The sequence below is a fragment of the Vipera berus genome, assembly GCF_964194415.1.
Source record: "Vipera berus genome assembly, chromosome: 2".
In the NCBI taxonomy this organism is placed as follows: Eukaryota; Metazoa; Chordata; class Lepidosauria; order Squamata; family Viperidae; genus Vipera; species Vipera berus.
The window spans coordinates 92,819,899-92,840,739 of NC_138203.1; the positions used below are offsets into that span (position 1 = coordinate 92,819,899).

General features: G+C 42.8%; 1 protein-coding gene across 11 annotated transcripts in view; it reads right to left on the bottom strand.

Annotated features, from left to right (window-relative positions):
- The window catches only part of ZNF462 (zinc finger protein 462), a 175,472-nt gene that overhangs the window by 31,883 nt on the left and 122,748 nt on the right, over positions 1–20,841 (bottom strand). For 5 of the 11 annotated variants that reach the window (XM_081320584.1, XM_081320582.1, XM_081320579.1 and 2 more), the window contains one exon: positions 7,026–7,145. The exons of 4 other annotated variants lie outside the window; for them this stretch is intronic. In XM_081320584.1, coding sequence (XP_081176710.1) covers positions 7,026–7,145 — 120 coding nt within the window. Of the gene's footprint in view, positions 1–5,463; positions 5,525–7,025; positions 7,146–20,841 lie in introns of all 11 variants that reach the window. 2 more of the 11 variants (XM_081320578.1, XM_081320577.1) reach the window with 2 other exon arrangements.

The following is a 20,841-nucleotide window of genomic DNA, read 5'->3' on the forward strand; positions in this document are numbered from 1 at the left end:
ATTACTATTACTATTATTATTATTATTCATCGCACAGTCAGCCAGATGTTCAGACTGGATTTGGCATTTTTGTCTACCTATCGAGTCCTTACCAAGGACCTGGGGTAGGCAGATGTGGATGTTTGATGGTATTATAGATATCGTCGCAGGATGGAAGCAGTTCCTAGTAAGGCCGCCTTTTGCAATTGACTAATGGAAAATTTGTTAATGCCAATGCTGTTCAAGTGGTGCTCCAGTTATTTTGGGATTGCACCCAAGGCGCCTATTACTATTGGTACTACCCTTGCTTGCCTTTGCCACAGTCTTTCTATTTCTATTTGTAGGTCTATTTGTATTATTATTATTATTATTATTATTATTATTATTATTATTATTATTATTATTATTATTATTATTATTATTATTATTATTAATTATTATTCTGTTTCCAGGCATCATCATCACTACTACTACTACTACTACTACTACTACTAAAGAGTCAGCCTATTGCCCCCAACAATCTGGGTCCTCATTTTATAGATCTCAGAAGGATGGAAGGCTGAGTCTACCTAGAGCTGGTCAGGATCAAACTCCTAGCTATGGGCAGTTAGCTGCAATACTGCATTCTAACCACTGCACACACACACACACACACACACACACACACACCAAATGTCTTTCTCAGAAAAATTTGGGAAAGTAGCATTACTAGCACCATTCAATGCAGTTGTGAATTAAGCACATGGCTGCAACTGTTGAAAGCAACTGCACTTTTCCTGGAATCATGAAGCAGGTGGAAAACAGTCACATGATATTCTAGGAAGATATGGCTGCTTTAAACAGTTACAAACAATTGCTACGTTTACACTCCTCCAACCACCCAATTATCTTTTCAAATTATCTCTGTCCTGTCCTAAGGTCTACTTCAATGCCTTTAGGAAGAGACAAAATTATTTTATCTAACTAATCTACTTAATGCCTGCAGCTGTCAATGTTCTTTCGGTTCTGGAGGATTTTCAATTCTTTACTGTTTCTTTTAAATCTCATATATGCTCATGCTTTGTATGTTGTTGCTATTTAGGTGTTTATAGTCAGATTTCAAGTATCATTTTGAGGTCTAGTACTACACTGCAACGTGGGCCTCTTTTTACATACGCACAATAGCATATGCATTTTATGAGTCATGAAAGAACCATTTATATTTTAATTTGGAACGGCATTTTCTACATTCCTGAAATTACACCACAGCCCACACTAAAGCATTTCTAACCATCCATAAGGCACCTCACCGTCATTTTGCTCTCAAGTGATGAACCTTATCTCCAAGAGTACTTAAGTAAAGATCCTGGACCAACAACTCTCTTTTTAAAACTCACAAGTGCTTGCTCTGCTCTGAAACAGGAGCGAAGATGTATGAAAACAGGTTTCTGTTTAGTATCTTCATGTGTGAACTGCAGATTAGTCTCAAAAGACTTCAGGCTGGGCCAAGTCTCCTTGAAACCCTTCCCCTTGTAGCTCCTTAAAGCTTCTCCAAGTTAATTTAAGACCAATAAATACTGTACTTGTATTTTCTAGGAAAGAATGAAAGTAAAACACCCTTCTGAATAAAATATAAGAATGGGTCGTAACAGTGAACTAGTAGTATCATTAATCAGGCGAAGTATATTGTCAGAGAAAAAGATAGCAGATACAACTCCAAATAGCAAAAAAAAAAAAAAGCTTTAAAGCACATTCAGAAAGATTTGTCTCCTTTCCTTTCTATTTTTCCTAAAATTGCCCTCCAGGCTAAGGCAGGCAAGAATAACCAGTGAATGCCAGGATTCGGTAGAGTGTTAAAATCCAGGCTTCCAGAATTGAAGCGCACCATTCATTATGATGCTCATCTGCCTTCTCAACATGTTTTTGGGGTCTTGGATATGGTAACCAAAAGGCCAGTCATGGGAGAAGCCAAAGAGATTACGGAATGGAACCAAGGGTTCGGCTGAATTATGGCATCAAAACAGCCCTCTGCTCAGGAATCCCACGAGCGGTGATCCCAGCACTTTTGGAGAGCGCGCCAGGAAATTCTTGCTCTGCTAATATAGTCTATAATTAGTAAGCCACACTGATGCCTACACTTTGGTGTCAGGCCTCCAAAAAATGTATGTTTAACAGACTTTGCTAGGGCAGGATAAGGTAACTTAAACGATTCCTCCCCCCGCGCCTAAAAAAATGCCATTTTAATAATACATACCATGGATTAGAGCAGCGATCCCCAACCCCCGGTCCATGGACCAGTACTGGGCCGCGGCACGCAGGCAGCACACAAAATCACACCCTACGGTCCACAGATAAAACTCTCTTCACGGAACTGGTCCCTGATGCCCAAAAGGTTGGGGACCGCTGGATTAGAGCAGGGCTTTTCAACCAGTGGTACGGGTACCACCTGTGGTACATTGGCACCTGGCAGGTGGTACGCGACCATCCTAGAAAAGTGGTAGCGGGGCAGGGGAATGAGCTGAACTGGTGGCAGCACCACACAAGCCTGAGCGACAGATGGCTGGAGCTGCAGGGCTGAGCGAAAGCACCAGGATCAGCGCTTCTTCGGGGCTGTCAGGCTCTGTGGAAGCACCAGGATCAGTGCCAGGCTCCAGCTGGCAACTGATTCATATTTATGATGGTCACTGTGTCCCAGGGTCATGTGAAGTGACCAAAACCTGCTGTAACCACCCAGCAGACGGGGGGAATAAAAACCAAACACCCCACCCCACCCCCGCTGCCAATTCTCAACAAAAATGCTCACAACAATGAAAACCTCGGACAGGAGGAAGTGCTGCTGGGCAGGCAGGCAGGCAGGTGTCTTGCTCAGCTGTGGCTTGGGGGGAACTTTTTTCAGTGTCATTGTAACTTCAAACAGTCACTAAGCGAACTGTTGTAAGTCGAGGACTACCTGTAGTTCATCACTTTTTTCTTTTTTTTTGGTCACATTTTTGACACCTTGCTAGGCGACTCGTGGTACTTGGATGTTGCCATATCCTAAAAGTGGTACAATGGGTGAAAAGGTTGAAAAGCCGTGGATTAGAGGATTGGGGAGGAGGGATTAATTCATAACAACAGGACAATCTGAAAAAGGCGAAGTCTAAGGTGGCCCGGAGAAAATAGGCTTTGCTGACCACAACTTTATTTGCATTTTTTGACTAGAGGTTACACATCCAGAGTGGCAGTCCTCCACCTTCCTTCTTTTTCCTAAAACAAGCATGACAGGGGACATTTGGTTGCTCAAGGCTCTCAAATCCATGGCGCAGCTCTGATACATCGTGGCCAAATGGCCCCGTGGTGGGTCTGTTTTTCCAACCTCCAGAAATAAAGAGAGCCAAAGCCGACACACGCCAGAAAGCACCTCCGATACAAAAATGGAAAGCACAAAGTTTGATCACACCCACGCCGTTATGTCATCCCAAAATCTGAGTAAGAAGTGAAGTCCAAGAATGAAGAGAAGCGCACACAAGTGTATTGAATAGATCGGTGAGGAGAGAGAAAAGGTGACCATGCGAGTGTTTAAATTTCTTTTTCTACATTCTGCTGGAAGGAGGAATGTGGAGTCTTTAGAAGGTTTGCTGGACCAGCTGAAGAGTGCATTAGGACAAACAGACACATTCTCCATAGTGAGCTGCCGGCTCAGTTCCATTCATAGATAGCCGTAACACACTACACCTGTTCAGGAGAAGCAGCCATATGCAAAGTGCAGGGAGGGAGTAAGAATCAGCAAGCCAAACAAAATTTAAAAATGTTGAGACGAATGAAAGGACAAATAGTCAGAACTAATTTACAGGAATACCGTTCACTGTATATTTTTTTCTATCCTTGCTTCCACCACCCCAATCATATGCTGCTTCGTACGTTACCCTTTTGTTTTTAAATCATCACACCTTATTCTCTCTTGGGATCCCATAAACTCTGCCCAATCACAAATTTGGGGGGGGGGGCTTTCCCTTCTTGTCGACCCATTCACAATTTGTGAATACACATCCATTCTCTCTACACGAGCAATCTGTCTCTTCAAACTGCTCCTCTTGTACATTATTACTCACTTTTGCCTTTATTCCATTCACTTTTGACCTTATCTCTTCTTCTTTTATTATGCATGCTTATTAAGCACTCCATAACCCTGCATTCGTGTTCGCTACTTTTAACAAATATTCACTCCTGGCAAAAGGACACATACTACTCGGTATCTTTCTACCCGTGTTTATACATCTTAATTTTTGTTCCATTTGTTTTTTTTAATCTTTATTACTCATTGTTCCAAGGGACACAATAATAATATCGAGGTCTGAAAATCAAAGCAGAAACATAAACTAGCCACAATGGTCCTAATGGTTATTGGCACATTGGATGCCATATCAAATAATCTTGGACAACACCCCCCACTTCTCAATTACAAAAGGTCACACTGCTTGGATTCACACATATGCTATGACGATACTTTACGACGTCCCAAGTTGTTGGGAATAACTCAGTGCATGTGAAAGCCAACATCAGCTAAAGAGTTAACTGTTGTTTCACTGTTGTGTACATAATAATAACAGCAATGAACACCATAAACATTGACAAAATCACCATCAGTCAATTGCAAAAGGTAGCTTTATCTGGAACTGTTTGCATCCTGTGATCATACTTTAACACAGACTCATAATAACATCTGTCTATTGCAGTGGTCTTCAAACTCGGCCCTTTTATGACTCATGGACTTCAACTCCCAGAATTCCTCAGCCAGTATGCCTGGCTGAGGAATTCTGGGAGTTGAAGTCCATGAGTCATAAAAGGGCCGAGTTTGAAGACCCCTGGTCTATTGGGACAGTCCTTGGGAAAAACTTGATAGGTGGATCAAAATGCCAAATCCAGTCTAAATATCAGGCTGACTCTGTGACGAACCATAATGTGCTGCCTGACTTCTGACAATTCTAGGTGCCATATAAATTATTTTTATAGTACTATATTGTATTATTATATATATATTATTAAATATTATTAAATATTAAGGTCCGAGAAGAGTGGTGGCCTAGTGGTGAAGCTGCTCGCCTTCCACTCGGAAGGTCAAGAGCTCAATCCTAGCTAGTGGCAGATATTTCTCTCTGCTAGGGTGCAAAGAAAAAAAAAATCTGCTCTGAACTCTGTGTGTGGCGTCAGGAAGGGCATCCAGCCAGTAAATGCTCAGCTCCATTCAGTCACCCCCAACTCTATCCCGAATTAAGGGATTACCGGGTTGTAAAAAGGGAATATTATTACATGTTAAGGAGCTGGCTTAGAAACCAGGAGACTTGAGTTTCAGTCCCATCTTAGGCATGGCAAGCCAGCTGAATGACCTTGGGTTTGTCACTCTCTCTCAGCCCAACCCACCTCAAAGGGAGAAAACAGGAGGAGGAAGAAGTAGTAAGTATTTTCTCCTTCTTGAATTACTGATAAAAGTAACAAAGGTGGGATAAGCAATAATATGTTGCTCACAGATTGCAATTTGGATACATAAAACATACTGACAGACACTCAGGATGTTGGCTCAATCCATCTGTTAAGAAAAAATAGAGGAATTAAGTATCTATACTTTTACTGGAAACTCTAGGATTTACCATATGAGAAGCAAAGATGATATACTATTGCAGTACAATATGCTGTTAACATTTCCTCTGCAGAAGCAGATGACAGCCAACAATTTGTGGTTACTTTGGCTCACATTTAGCATCAAAACATTCCCCATAATAAGCTATCATAAATTTCCTTCTTTCTTTTAATATACTTCAGTTAAACATATAAAATTGCTGTAAGTCTAGGTGCTAATCGATAGGGAACTAGGCTCTTGTATGTAGTTCAACAGACAATTTAAGAAGAAGAGTTCTTATTGTAAACAGGCGGCTTCTTATAAGTATAGTGTCAAAAAGTAGTAATTTGGGCAAATTCTCAGTCATTAAGCGAATTCAGCTTTCCTAATCGCATTTTTGGTTGGGCTTTTTTTTTTTGGCCAGGACATTGCAAATCACAATCATGTGACCGCAGGATGCTACAACCCGATGTAAAAGTGTGCCTGTTGCCAAAGCACCTGAACTGTGATCATGTGACTATAGGGGGAGCAGTACGATGACCATTAAGTGTGAATTTCGGTCATGACTTTTTCAGAGGAAGTTGTTATAATTTTGAACTGCCATTAAACAAAGGGTTGTAAGTCAAGGACTACTTGTACTATAGTAGACCAGTGGTCCCCAGCCTTTCCTGCTTGGTGGCCCAGCGGGGTGAGAGGGAATGTTTCCATCTTACATACCTGCTCGCTGCTCGTGCAAATGGAGCTGTGCGTACGTATGCACACTGATCACACGGCCTAATTCCAAATGGGCTGCAGTCCACTTGCGGGCTGTGGCCCGGGGGTTGGGGACCCCCGTAACAGACTACCGACTACTGCTGATAACAATGCCAGGGTCCTCTCTGCTTTTGTGGCGTGCGAAGTGGCACTCAGCAAAATGGCCAAGGAGGAGTTAGAGGGTATTCATGGGAGCTTCTTCTTAAACATGGGGGAATGTTCAGAATCTTTTGTCGAGTGTTTGCTTGCTAGAACTGAACATGGTGGCTGTGGTGAACGGCAAGGTGATATGGACGGTGATGCCAAGGATGGATAATCTGCTCACAATAGGCAGGTTGCATCCAAAATGGTTAAGGAACTAAGACCGGCAGTATGTAAATTGCAGATTAACACCACATAAGGGGTACTAGAAACTTGAGAAGAACTTGAGGCAGGGCATATGGCATTAACCGCTTTTACCTCTCTCAGTTAATTTGGTTCCAAACAAGTAGATGGGAAAACGAGAGGAACAAAGTATTTTATACAACCAAGTAAAGCCTCACTCTTCCCCACCAGCTCTCTGTGGCTCTCTTGTGACAGCAGATTCTTTAGAATGACCCACTCTCTTCCTGAGCAAATGCTACATTACTTCCAGGACATTTTAGTGGCAACTGCCTGAGTTCATAAAGGCACCACTGTTGCTTTTCTCCTTTGGTGCTACAAGAACAGGTTTTCTTACCTCTAACTGTGATTCTTCTTCTACAGCAAAGACTTTTGGAAGGAAGCCTGGCCCTCTGCACATGCATCAAGATGGGGTTCCAACATTCCCCCCAGCTCCCCAAGACTGATGAGTAAGCATCTGAAGAAAGGAACATAGGGGAGGAGTTGTGAATGCACAGATGACCACTTGAAGAACGAAAGTTCTTCATTATAGTTTCTGGGCATCACACAAAGGGGAGAGTCGTCAGCTTAACTCCAGGAACTAGGCAACTGCTTCTCTAGTTGAGAAGAATGACAAGACAACCTTTCCAAAACCCACCACAGTTTTCTGTTCACTCAAACAAACAGCTGCTTATCAAAGGCCTATATAGGTAGTCCTCGACTTACAGTCACAATTCGGACCAGAATTTCTGTTGTAATTCGTTGTGATTGTAAGTTGAGTCCTCACATGAAATAATAAGAGGGTGATTAATCTGATCTCATTTGATTCTTTGTGAAAACTTGGCAAATATATATATATATATATATATATAATTAAAACTATGGCCCCTTTTTATGATTTGTGGACTTCAACTCCCAGAATTCCCGAGCCAGCACCTTAACATATAATAATATTTCCTTTTTACGACCCTGTAATTCCTTAATCTGGGGTTGAGTCAGGGTGACTGGATGGAGGTGAGCATTTACTGGCTGGATGCCCTTCCTGATGCCACACAGAGAGTTTGCAGCAGATATTTTTCCTTTGCATCCTAGGAGAGAGAAACATCTGCTGCTACGTAGGATTGAGCTCTTGACCTTCTGAGTGGAAGGTGAGCATCTTCACCACTAGGCCACCACTCCGCTCGACCTTAATATGTAAGAATACATAAAATATATGTAATATAATTAATACAATATAGCATATAATAATAATTTATATAGCACCTGAATTGTCGGAAGACAGACAGCACATTATGGTTCATCACACAGTGATGGCTCAGGAATTCTGGGAGTTGAAGTCCACAAGTCATAAAAGGGGCATAGTTCCCCACCCCTGTGCTAAGACAAGCCTGCCACACTTGTGCTGACAGAGGACACCTGCTGTGGATCCCGTCGGTCAAGTAACTCCGGCTGAGGAATTCAGAAGAAGAGCCTTCTATGCTGTAGCCCTCTGGAATACCCCTACCTCCATCCTCTATCCTTCTGTAAGGGCCTGAAGACTGGCTGTACTGGTTGGCCTGGGAACCCAACAGGGAAGTACCACATGGGAGGTGGATGCTGGACTAATTAGCTGACCCCATCCCCCTGCACTTCCTGCTCCCCTTCTTTTTCACCCTTATTATTGTCCTTTTGCTGTTTTATTGTTTCATTGCATTGCTAGCATGTTACGTTTACCATCTGTTTTGTCATTTTTTTTTCTGTTTTGCCATTGTAAGCCGCCCAGTGTAGCGCCATGGTGAGATGGCTGGCAAATAAATTTAACAACAACAACTAAAAAAAAACATACGGGAGGAGTCAGAGCCCAGTTCTTATCGCTCATTGCAAGAAAGAGGCCCTTTGACATAGAAGGCATACCAAAAGGCTGTGCGCCATGCTGTCACTCTCTGCCAAATACTACCACTGGCTTGGAGTATCTGTATGGCTCAATCACTGAGGTTCATGTCTATAATGCAACACTACCTGCGGTCAATGCTGTCCTGTGCAAGAGTCTTAGATTATCACATTTATTCATCTTCAAATACTCAGTGTGATAGTAAAAAGCTACCCACACAATCAGGGCTATGTATGATGTGATGTTGTAAAGTAATCCTTGTTTAAAAATAGCTTGGGAAACTTTGATTTGGAGAATCTGGGTTTAGAATGGGATTCATATTTCATCAGGTAGCAAGTAATGACGCCTTAAAAACCGCTGAAACATTACAAAAAGAATATAACTTAGCTAATACAATCGAATGGCAGTATAGACAAGCTAAATCATTAGCTAATTTCAGATTTTGCAAAATGCATTAATGAGCAGCTTCTAAAACTGTGGAAGCCCTGGATGCATTGCAGAAGGCTTTTAAAGACCTCAAACCATACTCATGGAGACCAAACTACATTTACTATTATCCATTGATAAAAAAAGAAAATGAAAGAAAATGAAATATTTAACGGAGAGTCGGAATAACCTACATTGCAAAATCATTGACAGCAGGCTTTAAGAACTGTTATGTATACTTCTTGTAAAAACTCATTTAATCCAACAAAAAGTCCTTTTTGAGGGCTTCTTGCGTTTCTTAGAAGAATGCCCTCCCTCCCCCCCAAGCTTGGCTGTTATCTTTTTCACACTGGAATATAACAAATTTGAAAAAAACTTCCAGTACATGATATGATTGTGTTATAATGGTACTTGATTAGACAGATATAAGGAACTAGAAGTAGAGATGACCATGTATCATGCACATTTGAGTTCCTTTAACATTTAAAGAAAAAAAAATCTACAGAAAAAGGAAAAGAAAAATCAGCATCAGGTTCTACTTCAAGCAATTAATTTCCCCTCCTATTCCTGTCCTGTCCTAATCTTGAACCCATGTTGGGTTTACCTGTGCTGAACAGGACTATTGCGTGAATCGGAGTAAAGGAAATGGGGGCAGCCTACAAATCATCCCTTCAGGAAGAATTGTATCCTACAACTGTTGTCTCCAAGCCTATTTTCGTTCATCCACCCTGCCTTGTATGAAGGATTATGACAGCAATATCATCTTTCCCATATGCGTTCCCACTGCTTATCTTTTTTTCCTATCCTGAAATAAAAAAAACCAATAGCTCATTAATGCATTTTGATTGGCAGGTCTAAAAGCTACCCATCTGGAAACATCTATTAAAACTATAGGCTATATACATTAAACGTGGTTTAATCTTTGAGTCAGGGTACTTCTATAAGCGCTCATAGACAATTGAGTGTGAATGTATTATTTTGACCGGTAAAACGAGTTGTGGATGCAAGTTGTGGGAAGGAATTTTTAAAAAAAATCGGGTAAAGAAAAACTCAGCCTTCAGATGTTTCCACGCATCAGCAAAGGGAATGCACAGCTTGCTTGCCTTGAACACCGCACTTGTTTTCTCCCCACACAAATCTCCCAGTTTGAAAATCTTCACTTGAAAGTAACACGCTAAACAGCAGTGACAAATGTGGTGGCAGCGTGTGGGAAGTAGAGAGGTAAGGAAGCAGAGTTCAAGAGCACTAAAGATTTGCTCACTTCATGCAGCACAGGAAGAGAAAACGGGAGGGAGAAGCACGCTCACAGAAGAGAAAATCAAACCCAATGAAAAACCAATAGAAGGGGAAAATATGCAGGAAAAACATATAGCACACATAAAAGCCCTAATAAGCAGGCATATACATAGAATGAAGGCTACTGCTAAGCTTGTAAGCTGCCCTGAGTCTTCGGAGAAGGGCGGGATATAAATGGAATTAAAATAAAATAAATAAATAAATAATTGTTTTTATCTGTAAACAACTCTATCTAAATTAGATAGATAGATAGATAGATAGATAGATAGATAGATAGATATAGACAGATGATAATACCTAAATATAATGATAATTATATAAACACAGATAAGATTATAGATGATTGATACATAGATGATAGATACATATAGACAGATAAGATAGATGTTAAATAAATAAATAAATAAGATAGATAGATAGATAGATAGATAGATAGATAGATAGATAGATAGATAGATAGATAGATAGACAGACTGCAAGATCTGAGCTGCAAAACTCCAGGCCACCACTAGACAGTAGCAAGTGTTAGTTTTCTCTGCCATGTAAAGGTCTTCTAGATCAGGGCTTTTCAACCTTTTTACCCATTGTACCTCTTTTAGGATAAGGCAATGTCCGAGTACCACCAGTCGCCCAGCAAGGTGTCAAAAACTTGACCAAAAAGAAAAAAACAATTCGCTTAGTGACTGTTCAAAGTTATGACGGCACTGAAAAAAGTGACTTATGACCATTTTTCACACCTATGACCGTGGCAGCATCCCCAGGGTCATGTGATTTACATTCAGATGCTTGGCAACCAATTCATATTTATGATGGTCACATTGTCCCAGGGTCATGTGATCGCCTTTTGCAACCTTGTGACAAGCATTTAACCACCATATTACTAATTTAATCTCTCTCTCTCCCTCTCTCTCCCCCCTTTCTCTCTCTCCCTCTTTCTATTTCTCTCTCCCTCCCTTTCTTTCTCTCTCCTTCTCTCTCTCTCTTCCTCCTTCTCCCTCTTTCTCTCCCTTTTTCTCTCCCTCCCTCCCTTTCTCTCTCCTTCTCTCCCTCTATTTCTCTCTCCCCCTCTTTCTTTCCCTGTCTATTTCTCTCCCTCTCCCATTGTCCCTTCCTTCCTTCCTTCCTTCCTTCCTTCCTTCCTTCCTTCCTTCCTTCCTTCCTTCCTTCCTTCCTTCCTTCCTTCCTTCCTTCCTTCCTTCCTAATCCATTTTACCAAGAAACCTGATGCCCACATAACTCTTTATGAAGCACCCGAGGAAAGTTATGGAAGATCTATCAACGATACTTGGAGGTTGCTAGCTCATTTAATAAGCTTTATTCGAGCAACAGAAACACCTCGCATTCGCTCACAGTCGATCCATGCATGCCAACAATGCTGCTGTGGACCGCGGGGCAGGAAGGCGCCCTTCACACAGGATGGATGGAAGACACGCCAAAGCACCCTTCGCCCTGCTGCCTTCTGCAGACACAGCCGGAGTCCCGGGTGGGGGGAGATCCGGGGCTGAGGCACACTCAGGGAAGCACACGGCAGCAAATCACAATCAGCTGCTCTTGGGGGACGGAGGCACAAAGCCGGCCAAACAGGGCTCGGAACGGCTGACTGTCCCTGACCACAGCTGCGCTTCCACCTTTCCCAAGGCAGCCCCCACAGACACAGCGCAGTGCAGGGAAGACGCGCCAAAGCTTGTCCCAGAGCCTCCCACTGCCGGAAGCCTGCGGCAGCGGCACAATGAGGCTTGCAAAAAGCGGGGCAGGCGGCAGCTGCTCACGGTGCGGCCCAAAAGCAAACAGGGCAAAAGCAAGCAGGCGGAGCCTCCCACTGCTGGCAAGGCACTCGCGCGGGGCTCTCCCGGGGCTGGCGGGCGATGGGGGAGGAGCGGGCCGATCGCCTTCCCAGTACCTGGGACTCCGATGCGCCTTCCCGGCCATGTGTGCCCCCGAAGAAGCGCCAATCAGAAGTCAATCCGGTTGCTGCACAACAAGTCCCTGGGGAGGGCGGGGTCTCGCTCTGCACCTGCGCACGCCCTTTGTAGGGTTTCTGCAGGCCGCTGCCAAGCAGCATGCTTTCTGGCAGCAAGTGAGCTGGGAAGGAGCGGAGTGTGGGGGTGGGGAGGAGGCGGCGGGGAGGCAGGCGACGCCGTGTACCACCAGCCAGGTGCTCGCGTACCACTAGTGGTACGCGTACCACCGGTTGAAAAGCCATGTTCTAGATTTCCACAGTTCAGATCCAATAGCCCTAGCACATACACTTCTAAGCATCTAATTTTTTTTTAAAGGCATGGATGTGTATGTTAAAATGATAAAAGGCTAAAGACCATCAACATACATTCTTTCCTTCCACGTAACCCAGCATCAACAGCAAAAGAAACCTCTTGAAGAGGTGGGGGGGGTGGGGAACCCTCTATGTGTTTCATCCACTTTTTCTTGTTTGATTACATTTTGGCTTGTTCACAGGAGTAAGACACAAGCTAGGGACTTCAAGTCAGTTCTGGCTCTCAGGGATGATGGGAGGGTTAGCTGCCTTTTACAGAAGGAAGTTGCTGAGGTGTTAAAGGAGCGGTTGGTGCCACAGGGAACTTCATAAGAGGGTGGGAGAGTCTCTGGGAGATGGATTTACTGTATTTATTAGAATGACAATCTGCCTTATCTTTGGAGAGCTCAGACTAGTTTACACATACTTGCCAGCAATTTTTTATCCAGGCTGCTAACATAACCAAGCATGCTTAGCTCCAAATTAGTATGGTTCTGGACTACTTTCTAGGCATCGACGACCCAAGTACTCTTCACTCTATATGCTTGTCTTAGGAAAAATACCGGTGTACAACTGACAGAAATCACAAATTTCTAAAATTAATGCTTATTTCAGCTGAACCTTTCACTCAAGAGCTCTATTCTAATATTCGGTCATCGTGCATCTGGATCTATTGTTCTACTGAGCGCATGCCAAGTGAGCAACATATATCACCAATTCAAGAGTGGAGCTAAAAGCTGGGGTACAAAAGGGTGTTTTCTCTGTATGTTCAGTTCTAAACACTGAATGTATTTGTAGTCAAAAATCCACATGTGCAAAACCAAAATGAGCGAACCAGCCCGTATCTTTCTAGGGAAGAACAAGCATACCTTGACTTGAATTCTCAGCAAAGGGGAGATAGGTTGGTGAACCAAACAGGTGGGTTGAAAGTCTAATGCCGTGCGCTACGAAAGTGCACAGATGCCAAGACATCTTTGACAGAAGCAACAGACGCTTTGTTAAAAAGAAAAATTGGATTTTCCCTTCTAATTCACTGGAGGAAATCACTCCTGCTTGTGCTAGACATGACACTTTTCAAGAAGGACCCTTGGGCTAGTTTGTTAGTGAAGAGGCTCTCCATGTGAATGCATGGGCTGATCATTAAGAAATCCAAATAGAAGGGGAAATGGGTTGGTGATGTTGCATAATCCCTTGTACTAATATGCAACACAAATTCCAGGGAGAGGAGGCTTCAAGGGTTAGCTTAGTCCAGGAGGTCTTCAAACCTGGCCCTTTCGTGACTTGTGGACTTCAACTCCCAGAATTCTTCAGCCAGGCACACTGGCTGAGGAATTCTGGGAGTTGAAGTCCACAAGTCATAAAAAGGCCAGGTTTGAAGACCCCTGGCTTACTCTTGCTTTGCTTCTACTCTCAAACCAAATGAGAGAAATCAGTTACTCCTAATCTATACCAATCCAGCAAAAACTGCAGGCATCCCTTGAACACAGAGAGACATAGACGGATACAGACTCCCCGAGCATGCCCCTAAACCAGGGGTAGGCAACCTTGGCTCTTTTATGACTTGTGGACTTCAACTCCCAGAATTCCTGAGCCAGCCACGCTGGCTCAGGAATTCTGGGAGTTGAAGTCCACGAGTCATAAAAGAGCCAAGGTTGCCTACCCCTGCCCTAAACTTTTTGAAACGGGGCACTCTGGCTTTTATTATGGGCGGCTGAAACAGCACAATTCTGTATTGTAAACATTTTTTAAAGGTCATTGTTAGAACTACACAGATGATCTATAAAATCACCAAGATTGGAAGGAGGTATGACTTGTTATCCAGGATGGGACCAGCCAGGCCTCTTAGCCTAAACTACACTGAGGGAAGGGGAATAAGAAAATAGGAATGGAAGTTGCATGCAAAGGAATGTTGCACGTTGTGAGCAACGTGATGTGTAAATACTGGTCCATCCTATTCATCCAAAAAGCCAGAAGTTGTGAGTTTTACAGGTTACAAAAGAAGCACCAGGAAAAGGTGAAAAACAATAAAACAAAGCTTTGGAATAAAATTGCACGGAAGCCTATCAAGGTTGATTTTACATCAGCTCTGGCCTTTAAAATACAATGAAATAATATGAGAGAGAGTGAGAATATTGTGAAGAAGGCAAGATGAAGAGGTTAGACTGTAGGAAAGCTACCTATTAGATTATCTACACCCATTTGAAACACCTTTTTAAAAATTATATTCTGTATACATGCAAGTTTGATCGAGTGGTTTAGAGAAGATGAACGCTAAGCAACAACTCACATGTGTCAAATTCAGTAAGAATTTAAACCAAGAGGAAGTTTAAATGAATTTGGTGAGCCTCTAGCTTCATACTGTTCTATTTGCTGCAATTTATTTTTAGGTTGTTTTTTTTTAAAGAAGCACTTTAAATTTTAATTATAAAGAAATCTATCTGGAACTACGGTACTATAAACCTAAACGAAAGAGGACACAACAAGAATATCATTGCAAAACTACACCAACCAATTTTATTCTGGTTTTTTTTTTAATCTTGATCGCATTTTAGAGAGGTTAAGAATAACTTAACATGCAATAAAGGGACATTGGAAATGTGTGATCAGTTATGGCATTTCTGTGTTGCAGTTTTGTAACAGAGAATCTGAAACAGCAGCTATAAGCTCCAAGACGGACATTTCAAAGTGTTCAGAAAGAAAGACAACCTGACAATAACGCACGTTACACTGCCTGCAGCATTTTCACATCAACACATTTTAAATTTCCATAGATTTCAGTGAAGAACTTCAATACACTTGTAAAACTTCCCTTCAGAAAATCCTTCGGACAGACATAGGTTAAACTTCACTGAATCATTTCTGCACGCACACTGTGTGTTTTGTTTTCCTATTATTTTTCATACATGCCAATTGTTGTTTTACTTTCCCAAGAGAGAACGTGGCCTTAACAAAAGATAAGCATTTTTGGAAGGGCTTCTATTTCTTCACTCCTTACTTTGATCGCTTCAAAACGAAACTCACTCTAACTTATCTACTATCCATTTTACTTTTTTTTCTTTCCCCCCCTCCCCTCATTTCTCCCCCCCCTCCCCACAAAAGGCCCCAGGAGATAGTCAACAGATCGCCAAGATGCTGAATCAACACAAACAGCACAATGGAAAATGAGAGATAAACAGAAATCAAGTATCTTCTTTCGGCCAGGAGGAATCGGAAGAAATGGAAAAAATTTCCCACTAATTTATTTTGTATTTTCACTTGCTTATGCACTGCTCAACTTCCTTATTTCCCCAGATCCGCAGCCAGCTTTTCCTCAACTGCATTGCTCCTCAGAGGAAAGGAAACAGTAACCTGATTTTTACAATATCAAGAGTTGTGGTAAGTTGTTCCCTAAATGGCTCTACTCCTTATTACTATGATGACTCCTCAAGCTCCAGTCACAGTTCCATTCTTTTGAATTATCCTTTCTAGTTTTATCATCGGCAACTGGCATGCAAGGTATCTAAAATTATCTGGGCCAGTCCATATGATCCAGACCCACCATATGAAACTTAAAGTATTTTAGAAGGAAGATATAAAAGAAGCTCCTTTGTACTGATGCTTAAGAACATCAGTAAAACTGGACCTCAGGTGAATGGTATCCTTTATTCTCTCTTGCTCTAAAACAGACATGTCAAACACAAGGCCTGGGGGCCGGATGCAGCCTGCGAAGTGGTTTCATGTGGCCCGCGAAGCCATCCTGGAAACAGTGAGGGAACGGCCCCCACTGCCTTGGCCCTGGCCCAGAGACCCTCCTTCTGCCAGAGACCCTCAGATCTGTCCCACTCCTGACCAGGCTCCCATAGGCACCCTTGATGTGAATGATGTAGAGCTGGCCATGCCCACCCAGTAGGCCATACACACTCTAGCCACGCCCACCCAGCAGGCCACGCCCACCCAGGCCATACCTACCCGGCCCCTTGAGGGCAACCGCAATGCTGATGCGGCCCTCAATGAAATTGAGTTTGACACCCCTGCTCTAAAAGCATCCTCTTGATAATGAAAGCCCAAGAAAAGAAGCAAAACCTACCTGTCCCAAAGATGCTTTACAAAAGGCAACTGGACTTTCTTGCTGTTGTTTTTTTTCCCCTTGAAAATGTTTTGCTTCCCATCCAAGAAGCTTCTTCAGTTCTGGATAAATGGTGGGGAATGGAAATTCTTCAGCCAGAACCGAGAAAGCTTCTTGGATGAGAAGCAAAACGTTTTCAAGAAAAAGCACCTTTGGGACAACCATGACCTGGATGATTGAGAATCTCCATAGACACCAAAGCCTACTTGTTAACTCAAGAAAACATCTCCTATTAAGAAGGAGCATTAACTGCAATTGCTCAAGTATCCCATTCTCTAATAAAAGTTTACATCGATTTTCTCTCCCAAGAACGTATGTGTTAACTAGTATCCTGTTCTTAAATTCCAAGAAGTTGAGATAATTACTTTCCTTTACAAGAGCGTACATTTCATTGGAAATGCTATGCTATCCAGGAAGCAAGTTTGTTGTCTCTTAGCAAAACTATACAGCAACGAAAGCTTAGCAATATCAATTTAAATTGGTCATCTCTTACTACAGGTGATATTTATTTCAGTTCCTCTTGAAGTATAAGCTACTGTAGTTATGGCGGGGTTTGCTTCCACCTGGATGCACCAAGCAAAGCTTTAGGAATCTACGCAGTTAATCACTGAAAGAAATATTGCAGAAGGAATTTGGGATGATTAAAAAAGCAAGAGTAATTTAAACTGTATTTCAGATCACAGAGTCATCTAAAGATGTCTGTGCTGCTGCTAAGAAGCAAATGGTGCTTTCCAACTGCTCGCTCACTATTCTCCCTTTGGGCTCTGCTGACAGGCTCTCCTCCCATTGACAGAAAAAGAACTGACAGCTTTTCAACAGAAAAAACGAGACAGAAATTGCAATTAGTAAATACACAGGAGAGCTTTGGGGTAGAAGCCTAGAATTTCCAATTTGGGGGCTGGGAAGAATACAAAATGATTACCTTTCCTAACATTTTCCTATCCTTTTAAGATTCCTGTACCTCTGCATGAGGATTCTGTTCAGAGACAAGTGTGATAAGATGTACAATTTTCAAGATCCCGGTAAGCTGTATGTGCCTGCTTGAAAGTCCTCTCAATTTTGCTAGTTAAAAAATGGGATCAATTAGGCCGGTAAAGTACAATGGACAGATTTTTTCCCCAACAAAGCATAACCACCTTGCCCCCCCCCCGCCACTCTTGTTTCAGACAAGACCTAACCTCTTTATCCCCGCTACTGCAGATTCCTAGAGGGAGAAAACTGTCATTTCCTGCTTTCTACACTTTTGCAGTGTGAAAAGAGATTTATGATTAACAAGGCTGTCAGTATCAGTAGCAAGAGACAAGACACAGCATAGAAAGCTTCTAATAATGAGTCAAGCCATTGGTCCAGCCACCATGCAACTGGATGACGGCAGCTCTCTAAAGCTTTCAGGCTTGATTTCACAAGTCTTAATTGAAGATCCCGGGCTTGACCTGTCATCTACTGCATGCAAAGTAGGTGCTTTACCTGCTGAGTTATGAACCTTCATTTACCTCACTACCACAATTGTAAATTTAGGTTACATCTATGTCATTGAGTGTCCAAATCGTGGCATTCCGAGAGAACCCAAACTCACAATTGTTGCAAATGCCTCATCCTAAATCCTCATCCTAAATTTGGGGCTTTCCCTAGACCAGGGGTAGGCAACCTCGGCTCTTTTATGACTCGTGGACTTCAACTCCCAGAATTCCTGAGCCAGCCATGCTGAGGAGAAAGGGAGAGGTTTCCAAGCTGAGCCGTGCTGGCTCAGGAATTCTGGGAGTTGAATTCCACCAGTCATAAAAGAGCCAAGGTTGCCTACCCCTGCCCTAGACCTTCCCCATTTTTCCATGGAAAGAAGCATCTCCAAGCTTCTCGGGAAGGTAGAATTTATTTGCAATTGTTACTTACTTTGCAATAAGACTATTACGTCTTTTTAGCTACAGCTACAAAGCCATCACATATTTTTTTTCCTCTACCTTGGCAGACAAGACCATTACAGGTCAAACAAAGCCAAAGCAGAAAGAAAGGGGAATGTAATTCAGAAAGGTTTTCTGGTTCTCCTGATGAACAGAAGGCTATTCTCTTCTTAAAGGCAACTGAATGAAATTCCCAAATCAATCATAAAACCAGAGGAATTTAAAGAGCCACTTCAGAGGTACCAGGAGAAAGGAAAGAATCACCTGGAAACAAAGATAAACTACAATGGTACTCACAGGTGAGTACAGACAGATGTTGTACAGCCGTTTTTATGGCAAAAGGAATAGATTTTCAATATGACATAAACATCATTACTACATACATTATGTACTGGAATCAATAAAAGTAATACTGTGGGCTTCCAGAGATGTCTGATTGATCATTAGCAGAGTGCACTAGGTTCAACTGAAGGAACAATCCAGTTAATCTTATTTTCACTGACTGCACAAGTCAGTTATATAGCGGATTCTATACAGTCTAGATCCAGACCCTGTTCATATGGTTCCATGCGGAATTAAAAGTTAAAAGAGCAAAAGCATCCAGCAAATGTATGATTTATTTAGATTTAGGCCACTTCAAACCAACTCTGGGCCTCCTTTTTATCCTGGCATGTTTTATTCCTTTTAGTTCTGGGATAAAATATGGTTAAAAATAACCCAGTGATTGCAAGTCCCCCGTTCATCCAGACGAGAGTTTGGAGACCCTTGTTCACCATGGAAAAGAACTATAGCTGCCCTAGTCTTTTCAAATATGGTAGCTATATAATCAATTTCACACTGGGGACCCTACCAAAATAATCTTGCACCGCACTTAGAAAATCTGCACATTGACAAATCTTTTCATCTGTTAATTGCAAATGGCCACAATGCTGGGATCTGCACATATGCCAATACACTGCAACTTGGGAGTTCTTGGGCAGAGTTTGACGCCTATGAAGGCCAACCCCGCTAAAGAAGTGGTAGTTGTGACTTCAGATAATTGTGAACAGATAATAATAAGTGCATAAGGCGAAGCAAATGACGACAGTCCGACGTGTTGGTTCCCATACCCCTGACACAGAACCTGACGGACACTAAGGGGTGGGTGTGGATTCTCCATCATCATGCTGAGAAAAGGCATTCAGGTAAGACAACGCCCCTTCCCCAGCACGATAGATGGAGAATCCACGAATGGGACATGCTAAAGCTGCCCTGTCCCTATGGGAGGGAATTAGTCTGGGCCTGTGTCCCACCCTGTGGCACTACCTGTTGCAGCACTCTCCGGCCAAATGAGGCGTCTGTGGAGGCAAACCTATCCAGTTTATAATGCCTCATGAAAGGGGAAAGTGAGGACCATGTTGCCGCCCTACAGATGTCCTCAATGGACACCTGTGTCGCCCAAGCCGCAGAAGTTGCAGCACTACGAGAGGATTGAGCAGTGATACGCCTGGGAACTACTGACAGGGAATGAGATTAGTACGCCCCTGCAATACAAGCCCTGATCCACCTGCGTATAGTGGAGGCAGAAACCTTCTGCCCCATAGTAGAGGGTTGAAAGGAAACAAAGAGGGCTTCCGACTTGCGAAGATGCTGTCCGCTTAATATAGTGGCGTAAAGCCCTGCGGACGTCCAGTGTGCCATTACCGTTCCAAGGCATGAGATGGATGAGGACAAAAATCCGGCAAAATGACTTCCTGCGCTCTATGAAACAAGGTATTGACCTTAGAAATAAAGGAGGGATCCAATTGAAAGACCACCCTGTCAGCATGAAAAACGCGTAAGTCCTGACTGACAGAGAGAGCTGCCAATTCAGAAATGCGTCTAGCTGACGTGAAGGCTATCAAGAAGGCCACCTTAATTGTCAAGAACCACAGAGTACAGGCCCCGATGGGTTCAAATGGAGAAGAGGTAAGGGCCTGCAAAACCCGTGACAAATCCCAAGAGGGATACCGCTGAACCACTGGAGGCTTGGTGTTGGTTGCTCCTTTGAGAAATGAGCGTACCATAGGATGTTAAGCCAATGCCTCTGAATTGCCCCATGTAAATACGGTGGGGAGACCTGCTACTTGTCGGTGGATGGTATTGGGTGCCAAGCCCTTGTTGAGCCCCTCCAATAAATAGTCCAAGATCCTCAGGATAGTAACAGCCGAAAGATCTAACAGGTTCTTTGCACACCAATGACAGAAACTCCTGCAAGTGGAGTCACAGATCCTGTTTGTTGTAGGCCATCTGGAGGCCTGAATCATCGTAATTACCTCCGATGAATAAGACTCATGTGCCAGATGTTCC